This window comes from Pelodiscus sinensis, unplaced genomic scaffold (assembly GCF_049634645.1).
Source record: "Pelodiscus sinensis isolate JC-2024 unplaced genomic scaffold, ASM4963464v1 ctg44, whole genome shotgun sequence".
In the NCBI taxonomy this organism is placed as follows: Eukaryota; Metazoa; Chordata; order Testudines; family Trionychidae; genus Pelodiscus; species Pelodiscus sinensis.
Genome location: NW_027465914.1, coordinates 1,013,107 through 1,031,884, shown reverse-complemented (window position 1 = coordinate 1,031,884; position 18,778 = coordinate 1,013,107). Strand labels below are relative to the sequence as shown.

Sequence of the window (18,778 nt, the reverse complement as noted above, 5' to 3'; positions counted from 1 at the left end):
ATACTGTCGACAAAACTTCTGTCGACAAAACCCTGTAGTCTAGACGAACCCAAAGAAAAGTCCTAGACTAGCGATCACCAACATCATGCATTTTGGTAATAGATATGAAAGGTAGATGTTATGTATTATTGTCTGTATTTATATCTTGCTAGAAGTTTAACATAACCAAATTAGCTTGTAGATTCCAATTCCTTTTCATGTCTTAATTGCCTTAATGATATGTAACTGTCTTCAGTTAACCTTAAGATCAAAGATATAAGACAGTACAAGAAAATATTTTTTACATTGCCTTCAGCTTAACTATCTGTGTTGTAATGGAAGACCACGATCGGCTAATTACCTTATGTGAATGACTATCACCCATTTACCAGTGTATGCATAGGAAATAGAAAATTAACTTCAAAACAAAGCACGACAGGAGATCTGCATGACCTATTCTTTCTCAGGGAGAGATCCTGCTTCGACAATTTCTGTGAGGAGGCTTGCCAACCGGCTAGAATAACTATAAAAGACAAGTTATGGGACTGATCTTCTCTCTCCAGTCTGCTTAAACTTTGAACAGGGGACGTGTAAGCCATAGGACATAGATCTTCCAAATAATTATTTGGAATAGTCTGGGAAATGCATGGAAAAACTAACAGCCTTTGCATCTAAACTGACTCTGGATGTTGACCGGTTAGCATGATTCCAGAGAGACTTTTACAAGCCAGCCGTTTATTCCACCATGGTTGTGATCCTGAACTATGAAAAGTGAAAGTCATTTTAACAAATATCTATCACTTAACCATTTGTAACTCTCTTCTTTTTCCTTTTAACAACAAATCTGATATTCGGTTATTAAGGATTGGCTGATATTTAGGGAAGACCTGTGATTCATATTAACCTAAGGATAAGTGTCTAGTCCTTTGTGATTGGTGATTATATTAGACTTAGTTGTCTAGATGGGAACCAAGGTCTGGAATGCCTAAAGGGTACTATTGTTTGGTATTTTGTTAACCAGAGTAGAAGCTCTTTTCTTACTGGTTTGGTGAATCTAATTATAAAATCACTCGTCTGGGGAACTGCCTGCCCTGTTTCTTACAGTCTGGCCTGAGTGCTGTCACAGCACTCTTATGGAAACCTTTCTCTTATGGAAGCAGAGGGATCTTAGTCACTTTGAGGCCCCAGCTGCAGGCCTAGTAGAATTTCTCATGCATTCACGTTGAATGTCAGATTTGATTTAAGTGGGGAAGTCAGCTCAAGGAAGAGTAGAACTATACTCACTGTGCTATTAACTATCTCCTGATAGGCAGTTAGCAGCCAGACACTGGCCTGCAAGGCCCTTCCTCTCTCCCACTCCTTCTCTGAACTGAGCCAGGTCTCTAGTAGCTGTTGGCAAAGCAGGAGAATGGACAAAGTTAGTACCAGAAAATCCCTCCCAAACGTTTCTTTTAAATAGGTTTGATTGTCACTAAAATCCCTCTCCAAAGCATTTAACTTCCATATAGCAAAAGATTTATATGTCTCCAAAAAGAGACCCTTGTATATACAAGTCCCAGGGACCAGATTCACCTCTGGTGTACATAACTCCATCAAAGCCAAAGGAGTTACATGAGAGATGAGTCTGGCTCTGTGTATGTGAGGGCTTCTGTAGACTGTCTGATGGCAGCTGTCTAGCACATTGCATGCAGTTTGGGGTCCGGTGCTGTGTTCTCTTTCCTGGACAGCTTCTCCCATGCTGAGTGGCAAATGACAGAGAGGAGCAGAGAAGTCTCCCCAGCCCAGCTCCTTTTATAACTTTATTTTCATACCAACGTTGCACCTAACTCCCCTCCCCTCAGCTCTTCAAACTATTCTGTTTATGTCTGAAGAGCAGGAAGTCTTTGGTGAATGAGTTTCCATACACAGAGCTTAACTCAATACTAATTCATTCCTTTTACAAGAGGTGATCAGTTCTCACTGGTCCTCTTGAATTTGGTTACTGCACTGATGATTTTCTTTCCTGTCCATGTAGTGTTAACTATACTGGAAAAACTAGATCTCAGTCCACCACTGGCATAAAATGGAACAGCTCCCATGGATTTCAATGGGACACATTCCCACTTACTTCAGGAAAAAATTGATGCTTTCTCCCTAAAATTCACCCGCTGCGGAAAATTCCTCCACAACAGAAGCTTGAGCATCATCCCTGCTATAACACAAGAAACAATTATCACCCTGGTCCTATGGGCTACTCACATGAAACATTTCCTGGAACCAGTCTGGGGTTGGTTCTTCCTCAAGCAGGATCTTCATTAGCTCACTAAGGGCTTCTAAGGAGCACTCATACATCAACTGAAACCAGAAGAGAAGGAGTGAGGCTCAACACCAGATAATTTCTGCAGGAGGTGGAGGTGAAGTTAGCCATGACTTTGCAGGGAGGCCATGTGTGGCTGCTATCACCCAGTGCTTGCTGGGCAGAGATCTCAGTGGAGTCTGCCAGAGGGGAATTGGTGTCATATACCTCTATGTGCAGAGTATCCTCTAGTTTCTTGCCTTCCTCTTTCATCTTCTCCAAGGGAGGAAGGGGAAATACACTTTTAAAACACAGATCAAGGATCTCACGGTTTTCCTCCAGGGTCAGAGATGGTTTGAGTTTGCTGTCAGAAGACAGAAAGAGAAGTCACGTGTTAGATTCAATACCATAGCCAAGTAAAACATGGGTTAAATGAATAAAGATTATCCCAATCTAGAACCCCAAATGCAAACAGCCCTTCACTTTGCAGCTGTGCACCTCTTTGTACCTCTGTTAATTATTTGCTCATCTAGAAGTAAAGCTAAAACTTCAATTCCCTTTTTAGAGGAATTCACCAGCTTCCTTCCCCCTGCCAGCTAGCCAGACACCTCCATCCCCACCTGAACTCTTCTCCGTAGTATGGCATGCCCCACAACCTCCACTCTTGTGCCTTTCAAGCACAAATCTCCAAACAGACATGACGCATTCAAACCCTCAAAACAAAAACACCATGTGAGCATCAGCCTGCTCCCAACCCGACACTCATGAATTAACAAATGAGAAGACATCACAGTGCCAAGAAATATGGCATAGAATATCCTACCACAGCTGTCCAATCGCAAACATTGCCTCGTAACGAACTGGAGACACCAGGGAATCCAATGGTTCCTTTTTAATGAAGTCCTGAAATGCATGAACAGAGACATAAAAATAGGAAGTGGGTTTGAAAGGCAGAGAAGCCTCCCCCTCACCTTCTGAAACAGGGCTTTATGCCAGACCTGTAAGAAACAGACACTGTTTCAGTGGCTCTCTGCCTCAGAAATGGACCGTAGAGACATCTGCTATACACAGGTCAGCAAGCTGTATCCTGGCAACTCATCAGACACTATCCAATCCTTCCAGTTACAGCCCACAATATGCCAGCATCCCGGCCAAGCACAGTGGACCCAGCATTCTGGGTGCCAGGCAGGTAAATCATGACACTGCAGTAGTATAGCTACAGCCAATGGAAAGAATAACATCTACCCGGACAATCAGTCTCATTACATAATAACAAAATCCCTGGTAGCTCAGGCTTCAAAGTTCCTAATCACTCACCATCATGTAATCAAGGAGCTCCAGTTTGTAAGAGAATTCAAATGCCTGGGAGTCTCCAGTCTTCAAAACTGCACAGCTAATCTCTGTTGCATTCTGGATGAGGGTTGATTTCAGGTCCATGTCCTACATTTCCAGGAAAAACAAGAGGATGTGGGTGAGAAACTGAGAGAATCAGATTCCAGAAGAGTAGAAATTAGATCTAGTCTCAGGAGAAGTGTCTGCAGACCCCAGAAGACAGAGAACCCCAGCTCTACACCCATCTGAGAAAAAGAAAAGGCCCAGGTTGATCAAGTAAATCCAGGTCCATTTACACAGAGTAGTCATGACTCCTGCTTGATGTGGGAGGGAAAACAAATTTTATGTAATTTAAACAAGAAACTTGTGCATAGTAAATGCACAAGATACGAGGGCAGATTATTTAGAATTTAACTTGTTCGCAACATTGATCCCCAACACCTGAAAAACAAAATGTAAAACCGCTACTAGCAATTTCTATTGTGCCACATTATGCACATTCTACAAATATCCTGGTTAATGAACATGAAGTAGAGAGAAATCACTATTACTGACTCTTCCAAAAAAGCAGGAAATGTGCCCAGTCTGGGTGTGTTGCAGTGGACAATATCAGGGGCCATAGTTCTTAATATTTGTATTTGTGAACTACTGGAAAATGTCAACTTGGTTCATTTGTGATCAACTTTTTTTGACAATGAGAGTCTCAGTTAGGCTAAGTCTAGACTGCAAAGTCTGAAAAAGATACGCAAAGTATGAATCTTTCTCTGCTTTTCTTTCAAAAAACGCTTTTTCGAAATTTGGAAAAACCTGCTCTTTCAAGCCATCCCTTCCTTCCTCATAAATCAAGGTTTACAGGGATGGTGAAAGAACGCATCCACTTTTCCAAAAAGTGGATGCGGTATTGCTTTTCTGGGATACCTCTGGGATCCCGGAAAAGTACTGCAGCCTAGACATAGCCTTAGACAGAGTAGAATGGAATGGCAAAGTGATGTGGAGAGATTAGAACTATGCACTGAGACCAAAATCAGGGCTGGCAAGTGGACAGCCATATATCTAAGGAGCAGAAATAATGAGCAGGCAGACAAATAGGAAGACAGATATGGGGAAAGGGAAGTAGATAGTCCAAGAAACAGTGATAGCAAATAAACTAAATACAAGCACTATTCCAAAAAGTCCCTTAACCCTCGTGGAACAAGGTTTACAGGGATGTTGGGATAGTGAGCCCGTTAGATTTCAAAATAACAGGCGCACTCAAAAGATGCGGAATAGCTATTTCGGGATACTTCTGATACCCTGAAATAGGTTCACAGTGTAAACATAGCCTTAGAGTGTTATACTGCACAGCCTGAGTGTGACTGCATCTGAAATACTATGTAACTGTGACCTAGAGAATTTCAGAAGAACACAGAAAAACTAGAGAAAATACAAACAACAGCAACAAATAAGATATTTGTTACAGCTCACACTCCATCCATGAAGGTTTTAGATTTGATGCACATGACAAACGGTTGTTCAAAGGACATTTTTAGAAAAATAAGCCCTCTCTTAGTAAACTCAGGTCCAGTGGAGGCACTGATCTAACTTCAGAGTAATATCCCCAACACTTATGCAAAAACTCTTACTTGGCAACCGGTTCTATAATGGTGTAGGATGTTCTCTGTGATGTCTGCCTCCACCCGAGACAGAAGTTGCTCTTTTGGAGCATGCATAGCCACTTTGCTGTATGTCAGCATCAGCGTGCTGCGGGTCTTGGCTCTTTTCCCATGATGGTAGTCCTGGACAATTGGAAATGTCACAAGAGACAATTACTTCTGATTCATTTTGCCTTGAAATTCTGATCTGTTGCTGACTGAGGAATTGCTTTTGGCAGCGATAATAGCTTGTACTTGAAAAATGTATTTAAGCCAAACCATAACTGCGTGAGGCAATTACAGACCGGTAAGTCTAACTTCAGTATCGGGCAAATTAGTAGAAACAATAGTAAAGAATAAAATTGTGAAGCATGTAGAAGAGCATAATTTATTGGACAAAAGTCAACATGGTTTCTGTAAAAGGAAATCCTGTCTTACTAATCTGTTAGAGTTCTTTGAAGGGGTTAACAAACATGCAGACAAGGGGGATCCAGTAGTTATAGTATACTTGGATTTTCAGAAAGCCTTTGACAAGGTCCCTCACCAAAGGCTCTTGTGTAAATTACATGGCCATGGGATAAGAGGGAAGGTCTCAAACATACTGATTGGATAATTCTGACACAGAGAGCCCAAAGTTTTGACCCTACCCCAGTGAAATAAATGGGAGATTTGTCATTGACACTGATAGGCACAGAATTAGGTGCTAAATGATATGCCTAAATCTGCACAGTGAGTAAACAGCAAATCTGGCAATGGTGGCCAAGAGACCTAATATGCTGTTTTATCCTCTGGATAAATGGTTCTCAACCAAAGGTACGCAGAAGTTTTCGAGGAGGACAGATCAGATCATTTCGATATTTGCCTAGTTTTAGAGCAGGCTACCTAAAAAGCACTAGCAAAGTTACAAACTAAAATTTCATACACACAATGACCTATTTACACTGCTCTATATACTGCACATTGAAATGTAAGGAACATATTTATATTTAAATTAATTTATTTATGAAATGGCGTATGGCATATGAAAATGGGAAATTAAGCAATTTTTCAGTAATAGTGTGTTGTGACACTTTTTTGTATTTTTATGCCTGATTTTCTAAGAAAGAAGGTTTAAAATGAGGTGAAACTTGGGGCACACTAGACAACTCAGATTTCTAAAATGGGTATATTAGTGTGGAAAGTTTTAGAACCGCTGCTCTAGAGCACAGGGTCCATAACAGTTGTCCAGAGAGCAGGTTGGTTAGTCACATGTTGCTTGCAACACCTCCTCCTTTACAGCTACTAACCTGGATTGAAAAAACAGCTACAAATACATTCAACACTTTTCCATATAATTAACTGGTATAGTTCCTACACACTGTGCATAGGAGAGGCATTCAAGCCATGAAACATCAGATGCTAAAAATCAGTTGAGAGAGCCACGGATCCAGACTGTGCTCCTCTCTGCTTAAATGTAAGCATCACACAGAGCACATCCATTGGGGGACAGGGTTAGCTGACCAATGAGACTCTACCGGGGGCAGGAGATACTGTCTCTAGTTTAGAGGGAGAGGAAGTTTGAGAGAACCCCCTGGCTCCTTTACCTTCAGGTGACCAATAAACCCAGAAATCGTAAGTTTATCCATTGCTGCCCCAAACTCCTGCAGTGTGTTCAAGATGAGGTCCAAGTGGCTCTCGGCAGAGAATGAAAGGATGGAAATGACTCCCTGTTACTCAAGAAAAATATTGGTTAGTGAATCTGACCAGGTGCCCAATAGACCCCCACAAGTCAATTCCTTTCACCCAAAGTAGTGTAAAGTGCCAATTAGGCCTGAGACCTATGGGAGGGGGGAGCAAAGGGTGAGTGAAATAGCAACAAAGAGGACATGAAGCAAAATGGCATCTGTCCCAGGACAACTGAGAGCTGAGTTGCCCAGGGGACATTCAGAGGGTACATGATAAGGTAGGGAGAGGGACAGGGTCCTTACCAGTCTATCAGGGGCTTCCATGTAATCTGTTTTCTTCAGAAACTTCTGAATCTGTGATTTAATATGGACCGGGTCCTGACAAACTGCCAAGCAAATTCCTAGTGCCTTATACAGGAAACACTGAAAGAAAGAGGCCAGCATTGAGATATCAAGAACACCACATGCTTGTCAGTATAGAACCAACCCAGCAACACACACTGACACAGGAAAAAACAACCGAGCCAAGACCAAGCACCCCTGCTGCAGACACATCCCATCATCTTCCGCCACCCAGTTAGGGAACAATTCAGTACCAATAGCTGCTCCAAGCAAATGCCAGCAGGGGAAGAGCAGGGAACAAGCAAACACAAATTTTATACACAAAAAAACCAATGAAGCAGAGAGAAGTCTCATGCAGCCCTCCAACAAGAATTCCAAGAGCAATTAACTAGAAACTAAACCTTAACAGAGAACAAACCTTCTCTTTGGAGGGGCTGGCATAGCCGGCCATCTGCTGGCTCAACTCAGAGCTTAGCTGGCTGCTCCAGGCATTGTCATTTATCTGCTCCAGAGATGTTCTGAGGAACTGTGTATAAAACAAGAGCTGGTTTATTGAAAGAATTTTTGGTTGGGGCTTGAGAGTTTTTTCCCTTCCTTGTTCTCTGTTGTAACCATTCCAATATTCAGGTGTCATAGAAAGATTATTTCCCTATTGAGAACTATGAGCATTGACAACCCAGACTTCCTCTGCCGGTTGTTCTTTAACCTTTGCCTTATGATTCTGCTCAGTCCCCAAACTCAGATGCACAGCAAATTGGAGAATGAGATCTGACCATTGATTTTATAGCAGACAGAGGATAGGTCTAGTGAACTTTGATCAATGGGCCATCATTAACAAAGAGCCAAGCACCTTCTCTGAAGTGCTACAGACTCTTCATAACACTTTCTGCGGGTATGCAGGGTTGTGAGGTATCTCACTACCACCTGCCCTTGGCATGAGGAAGCATTCTCTATGCCTGCCAGGTGTCAGCTCCTGACTCTGCCAGACACAGGAAATGCAAGCACACCCTTCTCACCCGGACCCAGCTTTGCTGTCCTGCAGATAAGCAATAGGCATGCTTCAATCATCACACCCTCTACATATTCCCAGAAGGTCCAGCCCCTGTTCCACTGGACACTCCCAGAATTCACAGGTTTACTACTTACCACCTTACTATTTTCACCTCAGCATCACTGATCCATTTAACACACCGCTCTTAGGTGCATATACAGTGAAAATAAGTAGAGTTTCATTCACAAAGAATGGAAATTTGAGAAGCAGCAAGCAGAATTAATGTAAACAAAGATTACGTAAAAGCAAAATCACCACACACTTCCTAAAGGTTAAACTTAGATAACCAAACATTCCTCTGTCTCACAAAGGATAGCTCTCCCAGCTTGAAGCACCCAGACCAAATGTGATCCTCCTAAGTCAAGCAAGTTGGCAGCTTATTCCCTAGATGAAGGATAACTGGTACAGGATACCTCTGGACCTCCCAAAATAGTTTCAAGCATCTCACTAGTAAACAGGTATCCCCTATTGTTTGGTTTTCTTGGATAGAGTCGCCTCTGGAGACTTTGCAATCACTTAATTAGAATTTTCTCTGTCAATTAACATCCATTGTGAATAATTACTCAGTCTACATACAGCCAGACAAAGTTGCTTTTCACCTTCTGGTGACCAGCCTCAACTCATAGACCTCAAAAGCATAAATTTTCAGTATACATCCAGAAGTAGTATTCCCTCTAAGGCTACGTCTAGACTGCAAGCCTCTTTCGAAAGAGAACATCTAGACTGCAACCACTTATTTCAAAAAAGCGAGCCGTTTTTTTGAAAGAGAGCACCCAGGCAATCTGGATGCTCTCTTTCGAAAAAGCTCCATTTGCATTCAATAAAGCCTTTTTTCAAAAAAGCCCCATTTGCATTCAATAACACCTCTTTTCAAAAAAAGGCTTTATTCCTTTTAAAATGAGGTTTACCGCGGTCGAAAAAACGGCTGCATTCTTTCAATTTAATTTCAAAAGAATGCAGTGGCAGTCTATATGCAGAGGAAGTTTTTCAAAAAAAAGGCCACTTTTTTCGAAAAAACCCGGTAGTCTAGACACACCCTGAGATTTCCGATCCATGAACGGAATGAGTTTTGTCTTGTGCGCTGCTGTGGCACCTACCAGTTATTAACATACATATATATACTGTATATATATATGCAGTCTTTTTCTTTCTTCAGACTGCCATCATATTCTCTCAAATCATAACTTTTTAAAAAGTGTGCAGAAAAGAAATGTCTGTTCTTTTTAAAGTTTGCAAAACATTATGGTGATACTTAAAATAGTGTGCATTCTAACCTACTTGAAAAAGCACATTTGTACAATTTAAAAAAAACCTCTTAAAACCCCCAAAGCAGTTGACATTTTAAAAATTCAGGTTTTTTCAGAGAGCTGTAGTTGTGAAAACTCTTTAAAATGTGAAGCAAGTGCAACTAAGAGACATGGTGATAGCTGCACGTATTTTCAGAAAATCATAAAAAATAGCTCTGCTACACATGAATTGCCTTATTTGGGTCAATCATGAATTAAGTTGGATGCCCAATGATGATATTTAAATGTATTCATTGGTTATTGTGTTGCTCATACAAAGCATGTAATATAGTGAGGACATCAGTCAGTCTATTCTGAAAGGCACTTCACTTTGGTCTTAGGAGTGAGTGGCAGCTGGTTACCGTAATTTATGTCTTCAATTTGACCTGTAAAGCCATCAAACCAGAAAGAAGGAACAGAGCCTGAGGGACTCTTGATCCCTACCAAGAGAAGCCAATCCCTCAGGGCCCAACAGAACTGACGAAACTGGGTTTCTGTGCCCAAAGTATCCAGTACAAGCCAATTCAGGAGCCAAGCTTGAGTAGCTCAGCAGAGCCCATACGTCGCAACACGAGGAAATTAAACCCAAGATGCTTGCCAGATCCCACTGCAGTATCCAAACTCCACTGAAGGGATAGCAGAGGACTGAGGTATTTGTGATGTTACTTGTTTGTGATGAAGGTGATTGGTCCTGCCTCAGCTTATTACTGGAAAGTTAGGAGAAAGCCACCCAAACAGCCGCTGCTGGCAGCCAAAGCCACCCAAACAGCCGCTGCTGGCAGCCACCACTGGCCACGCGGCTCGAGCCCCGGCCGTCCAAGCAGCTACCCCTGGCCACCTGGCCCCACCAACGGGGCCATGGTGGCCTGTCCACTCCAGCTGGAACTGGAGCAGCGAAAGCCTCACCATGCCCTGGCTCCAGCCGGAGCAAACAGGGGCAGGGCAGCCTGCTTGCCATCATGCAGCCCTGCTAAACTGCCTCTGTCACCACTCACCTTCCGATCCAGCAGGACAGTGAGAGGAGAGTGCTGCTGCGTGGCTCTGCAGGCGAGGTGTGTGGGCTTAAAATTTGTTGTGCGTGGCCATGCAGACACGCAGCTTGTAAGGCCTGTCCAGAAGGCCTTATATATTATCCATCCAGACATTTTGCAATGATTATGATGATCAGTGTGGCCAGCAGAGGCTTTACATGATACTCTTTGATGAACTGAAATGTAGAGATCAGCTCTAGAGGATCCTGGTAATTCTAGGCACCCCGCAACCTCTGTCAGTTTCCAAAGTCATACCCTCAACTCCCATTGAAGTCAGCAGGAGATCCAAATTTTGAACAGCAGCCAGGTTATACTGGAAACCTCACAAGAGAGCCTTCATGGAGACATATATAGGTCCCTGCTGACCTACTGTCCATCCAGTTCCTTCATGCCAGCCTACTCTGACAGTGGGGAGGGGTGGGATTTGGAAAGGACATGACCACACATCTCGAACAGCAGTTACAAAAAGGTAGGTAACTGGTTTGTTTCTTTTTCGAGGGCTTGCTCATGTCTATTCCGATAGATGACACCCAAGCAGTTCCCATGGAGGAGGGAGCCAGAATTAATTGAAACATCACATCACCCCTTACCTGTTGGGTGATGGTGTGGTGTGACATGACGGTGCAAATAGAGGAACACGTTGCTGCCCTGCAAATATCCTCAATGGGAATCTGTAGGAGGAACGCTGCCAAAGATGCCTGTGCTCTGGTGGAGTGAGCTGATGGCGCTGGAATTTTGGCAAAGTAATAACAGGAAATATCCACAATGAAATATACTGGGATGAGATGAGAAGTCCCTTCATTCCTTCAGCCATGACAATAAAGAGCTGTGGTGATTTACAAAATGGCTTTGTGCATTCAGTGTAGAAGGCTAGGGTAGGGTCTGTCTGACACATGGTTGGCATGATGTTTTGGGAAGAAAACCAAGAGGAAAATGTCCTGGTTTAGATGGAAGAGGGAGACAACCTTGGGTAGGAACACCAGATGCGGACAGAGCTGCACTTTGTCCTTACAAATGACAGTGTATGGAAACTCATAGGTAAAGGCCCGGAGCTCTGAGACCTAACTAGCCAAGGTTATAGCCACCACAAAGACCACCTTCCAAGAGAGGCAAGCTAGAGGGCAGATTGCTAGGAGCTCAGACAGCAGTCCCATAAGTCTAGAGAGGACCAGGTTAAGGTCCCACTGTGAAATGGGGATGTCTGACCTGGGGATACAGCCTCTCCAAACCCTTAAGGAAACATCCCAGCATAGCATTGCTGAACAGAGATCTTTCCCCAGCCCCAGGATGGAAGGCAAATAACCACTACGTGGACGTTAATGGATGACAGTGTCAGTCCCTGGCACTGGTTAAGGTATAAAAAGTAGTCAAGCACAAGGGAGATGGAGGTTTCTTGTAGGGGGATGTACTTTTCGAGGGACCAAACTGAAAATCACTTCCAGATTGTTAGGTATGTTGCCCAAGGGGAGGGTTGCCTCCTGCCCAACAGAACCTTTCTAATGGAGTCTGAGCACTGTAGCTCGAGTTGGTTTAACCATGGAGTTTCTGCACCATGAAATGGAGGTGCCCCGGGTGAGGGTGCTGTAACTGGTGATGGTCCTCGGTGATGAAATCAGGATATGGAGCAGAAGGATTATCGGTCTGTCTACAAATTGGTTCACCAGGCTGCTGAGCCTATGCTGCTGCAGCTACACTGCTGCTCTGAGGATGAGTTCCGCCTTGTCCTGCCAGATCTTGAGGAGAACCTTGTGTACTAGAGGAAAGAGCAGAGACATGTACACCAGGTGACTGGACCACGATATCTTGATTGCATCTGCTACCGATCCACAACTGTGGGTCTGGAAGGAACAGAACTGGATGCACTTATTGTTGCTCCTTGTGGCAACCAGGCCCATTTAGGGATAACACCAACTTTGGAAGACAGAAAGGACAACATCTGTCCTGAGGAACCATTCACGGGTGTTGACTGAGCAGCTGAAATGGTCTTGTAGGTTTTTTTGCATCCCTGACGGTAAGAGGCGAACAGGTAGATGTGGTGATCTACACCGAAGTCCCACAGGTGAAGGGGTTCCAGGCATAGAAGAGAGAAGCAAGCACCGCCTTGTTGGTTTATGCAGGGCATCACTGTGGTGTTGTCTGTCAGTAATGAGACACACCTGCCCTGCAGTTGGGGAAGGAAGGCGAGGTGAACTGCCCTGAGCCCTCTGACACCAATGTGCAGCAGTAGTTCTGATTGTGACCACAGGCCCTTAGTTCTGAGCTGCCCAGGTATGTCCCCGCAGCCTGTATCCAATGCGTCCAGGACCAGAGAAAGAGAGTTGGGATTGGCAAAGGGCACTCCCTCACAGACCCCTGAGGTTGAAGCCACCAGTTGAGATATTCTAGATTAGAACTAAGGTGAGAAGGGTGACCAAATTATGCAACAAATCCTTGTTGGGCTTGTACACTAACCAGGCCTTTAAAAGGCAAAGCCACAGCGTGGCATGCTATAGGACAAATTTGCAGGCCTCCATGTGCCCAAGAAGCCTCATGTAGCTCCTTTCTGCAGTGGTGGTGAACCACTGGAGGCTGCCAATGAGGTCTATGATGGTGTGAAACTGGGATTTGGGCAGGAAGACTCTTGCCCACGTGGAGTCTAGAACTCTGTCTCTTGTGTCGGGAGGGACCAGTGTGGACTTAGGTACATTCAGAATGAGACCTAGGTCACTAGAAGTGGCTTACATCAACACCCCAGGATCGAGAGCCTGTTTCTAAACTTGGCCATTGATGAGTCGGTCACCCAAGTACGGGAAGATCTGTACCCAATTTTTGTTCAGGAAGGCTGCCACTGCACTCCTATGCACTTTGTGAATAGAGGTGGGGTCATGGAGAGACTGAATGGGAGCAGAATGAATTGGTAATGCAGGGCTGTTGAGTACAAATCTCAGGAATTTGCTGTGTGCGGAGATGATTGAAATATGGAAGTACGTATCCTTCAAATCGAGGGTGGCATTCCAGTCCCCCGGGTCTAGGTAGGGGATAATGGTGGCCAGAGAGGCCATATGAAACTTGAACCTTCTTATGAATGTGTTGATGTTTCGAAGGTCCAGAATGGACCTGAGCCCACTGTTGCCCTTGGGGATAAGGAAATATCAGGAGTAGAAACTCCTGTCCCTGAACTCCTGAGGAACCCCCTCTATCGCCGCCAGTGTAAGGAGCCATTGCACCTCCTCGACAAAGAGTTACTTGTTAAAGAGTCCCTGAAGAGGGATGTGACAGGTGGGTGGGAGGGTAGGCGGGTAACGAACTAGACAGAATATCCCACTTCTACTGTGCTCAGCATCCAGAAATCTGTGGTGATCTGATCCGGTGCCAGCTCCAGAACTGGAGGTAGAAGTGCAGACTCTATAAGCAGGAGTTTCAAGTGCCAGTCTCTTTCTTCCTTTGTTCTGGGCATAAAGCCTTTGCAAATGATGCACTTATTTAGCAGATGGCCTCCACCTAAGCACGTGAAGCAAGCAGCATGCAAGTCCTCTCTGGACCTAGTCTAGCCTCAGGAGTCACAGTGCTTAAATCCCTAGGGTTGCTACATGCCCCATGAATGGGGAGAATGGAAAACAAAAAGAGGAAACCCCCCCCAAGGAAATTTACTATTGACTACTAAAAATGCTAATTATTACACTGAAATGACAATTAAGTCAGAACAACGTACAATAACTACAGCAAGAGATGCCTTGCAAAACATGAAATCAAATTCTCCAAAGACCATCACTGGCGGTAGGAAGGACCTGGACGGCTGATCAGCTCAGGAGGGATCAACATACATTGCTCACCCTGAAAGCGCCACTCCAGAAGTTTCCAAATCTGATCCAACAGTACTGCTAGTAAAAAAGCTACGTCTATATTGGCATGATTTTCCGGAAATGCTTTTAACAGAAAAGTTTTCCATTAAAAGCATTTTCGGAAAAGAGCTTCTAGATTGGCACGGACGCTTTTCCGCAAAAGCACTTTTTGTGGAAAAGTGTCTGTGGCAAATCTAGACGTGCTTTTCCGCAAAAAAGCCCCAATCGCCATTTTCGCGATCGGGGCTTTTTTGTGGAAAACAAATCTCTGCTGTCTACACTGGCCCTTTTGAGCAAAAGGTTTTCGGAAAAAGACATTTGCCCGAACGGGAGCAGCACAGTATTTCGGCAAAAGACCTGACAATCTTACATGAGATCGTCAGTGCTTTTGCGGCAATTCAAGCGGCCAGTGTAGACAGCTGGCAAGTTTTTCCCCAAAAGCAGATGATTTTGCAGAAAAACCTGCCAGTCTAGACACAGCCCTAGTGATTGTGTGCATGGAACATGCACACACGTATTGGAATGGACAGGAGCAAGCACTTGAAGAAGAATGGAAAATTCTGGTGAGTAATCCAGAATTTCCCCAGACCTTCTCAGGCTTATCTGTCACTAAGTTCTTTCATTTCGTTTTCAGCACTTGCCACAAAAATGTTCCTTGTCTCGATTTACACGAGACTGTAAAGAGCTCTAACTAGAAAAAGATACATGAGAAAGTCACCAAACCTTGTCTTGTCTTTGCTGCTTTTTAGGTTTTCACATCATAGATTTTCTTTTGAATGTAAAAAGTAAGAAAGACTCCTTTACGAGTACCCCAGTGATGCACTACCATCATTAGCATGCTGGTTTTCAGGTTAAGTTCTGTGTCATTCCCAGTGGTACTATGAAGCTATTTATAATTAGAGCAGTCTGAAAAATGGTAAGTCTGTTTCGCAAAACAGGTGGAATTTTTTGTTTGTTTGTTTTCTTGATTTTCAATGCCACAAACAAAAAGTGAAAAACTAAAACCATTTTTCAGTTCTTTGTTTTCTCCTTTTCTTACCCCTCATCACCATCCCTTTTTTCCCTCTTCCATTTTCTGATTGAAAAGAGGATAAAAAAAGAAATAAACAGGAAAACTACTGAAAGCCCCTTCCCCCCATCCGTTTAAAAAAAACCTAAATATTTTCTGTTTGGGTTGGGGTTGTTTTGTTTTTGGTCGAAAGATAATACAAAATAAAAAGTTTCCATGAAAATGTTTTTGAAAAAAAACCCCATATTTCATCAAACAAACATTGCAAATAAAATGATTTGTCCCACTCTGCTAATAATGAATAATTTATAATTAATTCTTTCCCAGCTGATACATTTGGGTGCGGGGATGTATGCTAATACATCTGAAAGTCATCCTGTACCTGAAGCAGCATGTGCTCCCACTGTTCGTGGTTCAGAGAATTCTCTGTGTTTCCTATAAAGCAGGAGGCAAAACAACAGTGTAATTTACAACAGCAAGAATAGCTGTCCCCAATATACCCTCTGCAGTCAATCTTCTTAAAACTACCTGAGCTTTCAATGATAAAAGGGACCGATGCCAATGTAACATACCTGGGATTTCAATGATAAAAAGGACCGATGCCAAAGTTCTCTACTGGGCTAAGAACAAGTATCGTTTTTATTCAGAGTCAGTCAACCCACGAGGAGCGAGATGCTGGACACTCCATAGGATACTTTGGGGTTGCCACCCCAGCTCCTACTTTGGGAGAGCCCATGGTGGCCACCTCAGTTGTCCTATGGATGGGTCCAAGAGAGACCCAGCAGCCTGCTCTGCCCTACCCCACCCTGCCACACTGCCCTCTCCCAGCCTGCTGTGTGCATTGTATCTGTGGCAGTAGGAAGCAAGGTGCCCCGGCTCCAAGGCAATGCGCTTCCCATGGCCACGGCGATGCTGGGAGAGGGCTGTGGGGCAAAGAAGCGGGCTGCCGAGCCATTGTCACTCCTGTTGCTTTGGTGATTTTGAAGGCAGGAGCCCATCCTACTGCCATCCTGCACCAGGACCCCCCAGTAATCCCTCAGCTCAGAAGAGGGGGCTTCAGCAGCAGGGCAGAGCAGGGGCAGGAAGGGATAGGGTAGGGCAAAACAGGGGCAGAGTTTGGAGAAAAGGTGAAGCAGAGGCAAGGTAGGGCCTGGGGCTGGTGGGCTGCCCTAAGCCTCGCCCCTGGGGAGTGCCCCAAGCCCTACAACCCCTGACAGCCCTGCTCCTAATTACTTTTGACTTCAATGGGAGCTGAGGGCACTGGACGTCTCATCAAACTATTTAGCACTAGGGACATTAAATATCGTTTAATCGACTAATTGACTAGTTGATGAATTTTCCATCGACTAGTTGATTAGTCAATAAGCGGGGGAGCCGCAGCAGGGTTAGCTCTCAGTCCCGGCAGCTAACCCTGCTGCGGCTCTACCTTTAAAGTGTATTAAGAGCTGACAGGCTCTTAATACATATAAAAGGCTGAAGCGCGAGCCGGGATACCTGACTGCTGGCTCACGCTAGCTCTCCCCTGCTGAGCTTCTGATTTTTTAATGTATTAAGAGATGGCAGGCTCTTAATACATTTAAAAAGCAGAGTCGCAGCATCTGGGATGGAGCACAAGTCAGGAATAAGCTGATTTCCGGCTCGCATCCAGTACCCGCTACTACCCTGTCTCCTGCGGAGATGGTGCTTGGGGGAAACCAGCTTTTAAGCCGGCTCTCCCCAGCACTGGCTCCTGCTCCCCCCACTTGCTGTCGCTGCTAGATGCAGCAAGAGGGGGGGAAGCAACTGGTCAAGGAACTAGTCATGTATCCGATAAGCTTTTGCTTATCAGATAGTCAACTAGTTACTTACATTCCTATTTAGAACATCAGAAAACTGGACTTAAATATGCATGCACATTTTTCCTGCATAATACAAGATTCTGACTTGATCCTAAACTTGTGTAGCTTTACTGAAGTCAGTGGAATTATACTGATTTACATCGACTAAGAATCTGGCCCTGTTTCTGAACAGCCGGCTCTAACTTACCCTTCTTTAATGTCTGCAGAACATAGTGCTGTGGACTCTGTACAGAAACAGCAGCCAGGGAAGATACAGCTCTTTTTTTTTTAATAGCAAGCCCACTTGAAAATTGTCGGGTCCAATATATATCAGAAACACATTGGGATTGTGCGTCACTTAGGGTATACCTACACTAACCACTGGATCAACAGGCAGCGATTGATCCAGAAAGGGTCAATTTATTGCCTCTAGTATATATGCGATATATTGACCACCAAGTACTCTCCTATCAACTCCAGAATTCCACCAGAATGAGGACAGTAGGTAGAGTTGACAGGAAAGCATCTGGTAAGTAGATCTAAGTGTATCGATTTCAGATACATTATTCACATAACTGAAGTTGTGCAACTTAGCTTGCTGGCTCACAGTTACATAGTACAGAGACTATATTGTCCTAGCTTTGTCACTATAACCATATTGACATAACCCCGTAGTATAGACCCAACCAACGCTAAATTTTTTCCCACTGATGTCAATAGTTTCATATGACTGTAAAATTGGTGAAAGACATCAGGCCTACAATACGTAGATTACACATTATATGTAGGGCACCCACTTGGTCAACGTAGCTTTGTTGTGACAGGCATGGATTCTATCGCTAATATATGGATTAAGTTTCCTAACAGAAAGAAAAACTGTGGATTTTTAAATTGAACTAATCTTGACAAGAAACATAGGCTGAGTCTAGACTGGCAAGTTTTTCTGCAAAATCATCTGCTCTTGAGGAAAAACTTGCCAGCTGTCTACACTGGCCGCTTGAATTTCCGCAAGAACACTGATGATCTCATGTAAGATTATCACCTAGCTAAGATCAGGAAGATACTGCTGTAAAATGGTCATTCAACTGAAACCTTCCTGGCCTGATTCCATCCTAAGTGGTTGGCCCCCGGTTTGACACTGGAGTTAGCTCACTGGTTCACAATTGTAGAAAAATTTTGTGAGGTGTCTAGAACCCCAGTTTCAATTCCACACTATTCCCACGGACTGCAACATGCATGGCACCACACATGTCAATAGGAATCTGCATTTTCTGCTTTCTCTTCTATCCTCCATGGACCACGTCACTCCCAACTAGCACTTTACCTTCAAGGTGCTGCAGCAGAGCTGGAATCTTTACTCCCCACATCTCACCCACTGCTGCATGGATATTTTGGTGCAAGGCTTTTAGCAGCTGCAAGACAGAATATCCGTGTCCTTCTCTTTCATAAGGAGATGAGGCTACAACCTGTCAATGAGGGAGAAAGCACAGGCTAAGTTCTGCAGCAAGATACCAGCTTGTTCCTGAAGGAGGAAATATTT

General features: G+C 44.0%; 1 protein-coding gene across 1 annotated transcript in view; it reads right to left on the bottom strand.

Annotated features, from left to right (window-relative positions):
• The window catches only part of LOC142824853 (maestro heat-like repeat-containing protein family member 2B), a 39,413-nt gene extending 28,205 nt beyond the window's left edge, over nt 1-11,208 (bottom strand). The window contains exons 1-10 of the mRNA XM_075916641.1: nt 11,182-11,208; nt 7,642-7,749; nt 7,185-7,304; nt 6,801-6,923; nt 5,209-5,361; nt 3,572-3,694; nt 3,078-3,157; nt 2,483-2,618; nt 2,218-2,313; nt 1,264-1,368 (exon numbers count right to left, since the gene is read on the bottom strand). Coding sequence (XP_075772756.1) covers nt 1,264-1,368; nt 2,218-2,313; nt 2,483-2,618; nt 3,078-3,157; nt 3,572-3,694; nt 5,209-5,361; nt 6,801-6,923; nt 7,185-7,304; nt 7,642-7,749; nt 11,182-11,208 — 1,071 coding nt within the window. The remainder of the gene's footprint in view (nt 1-1,263; nt 1,369-2,217; nt 2,314-2,482; nt 2,619-3,077; nt 3,158-3,571; nt 3,695-5,208; nt 5,362-6,800; nt 6,924-7,184; nt 7,305-7,641; nt 7,750-11,181) is intronic.
• Between the last annotated feature and the right edge of the window lie 7,570 nt (nt 11,209-18,778).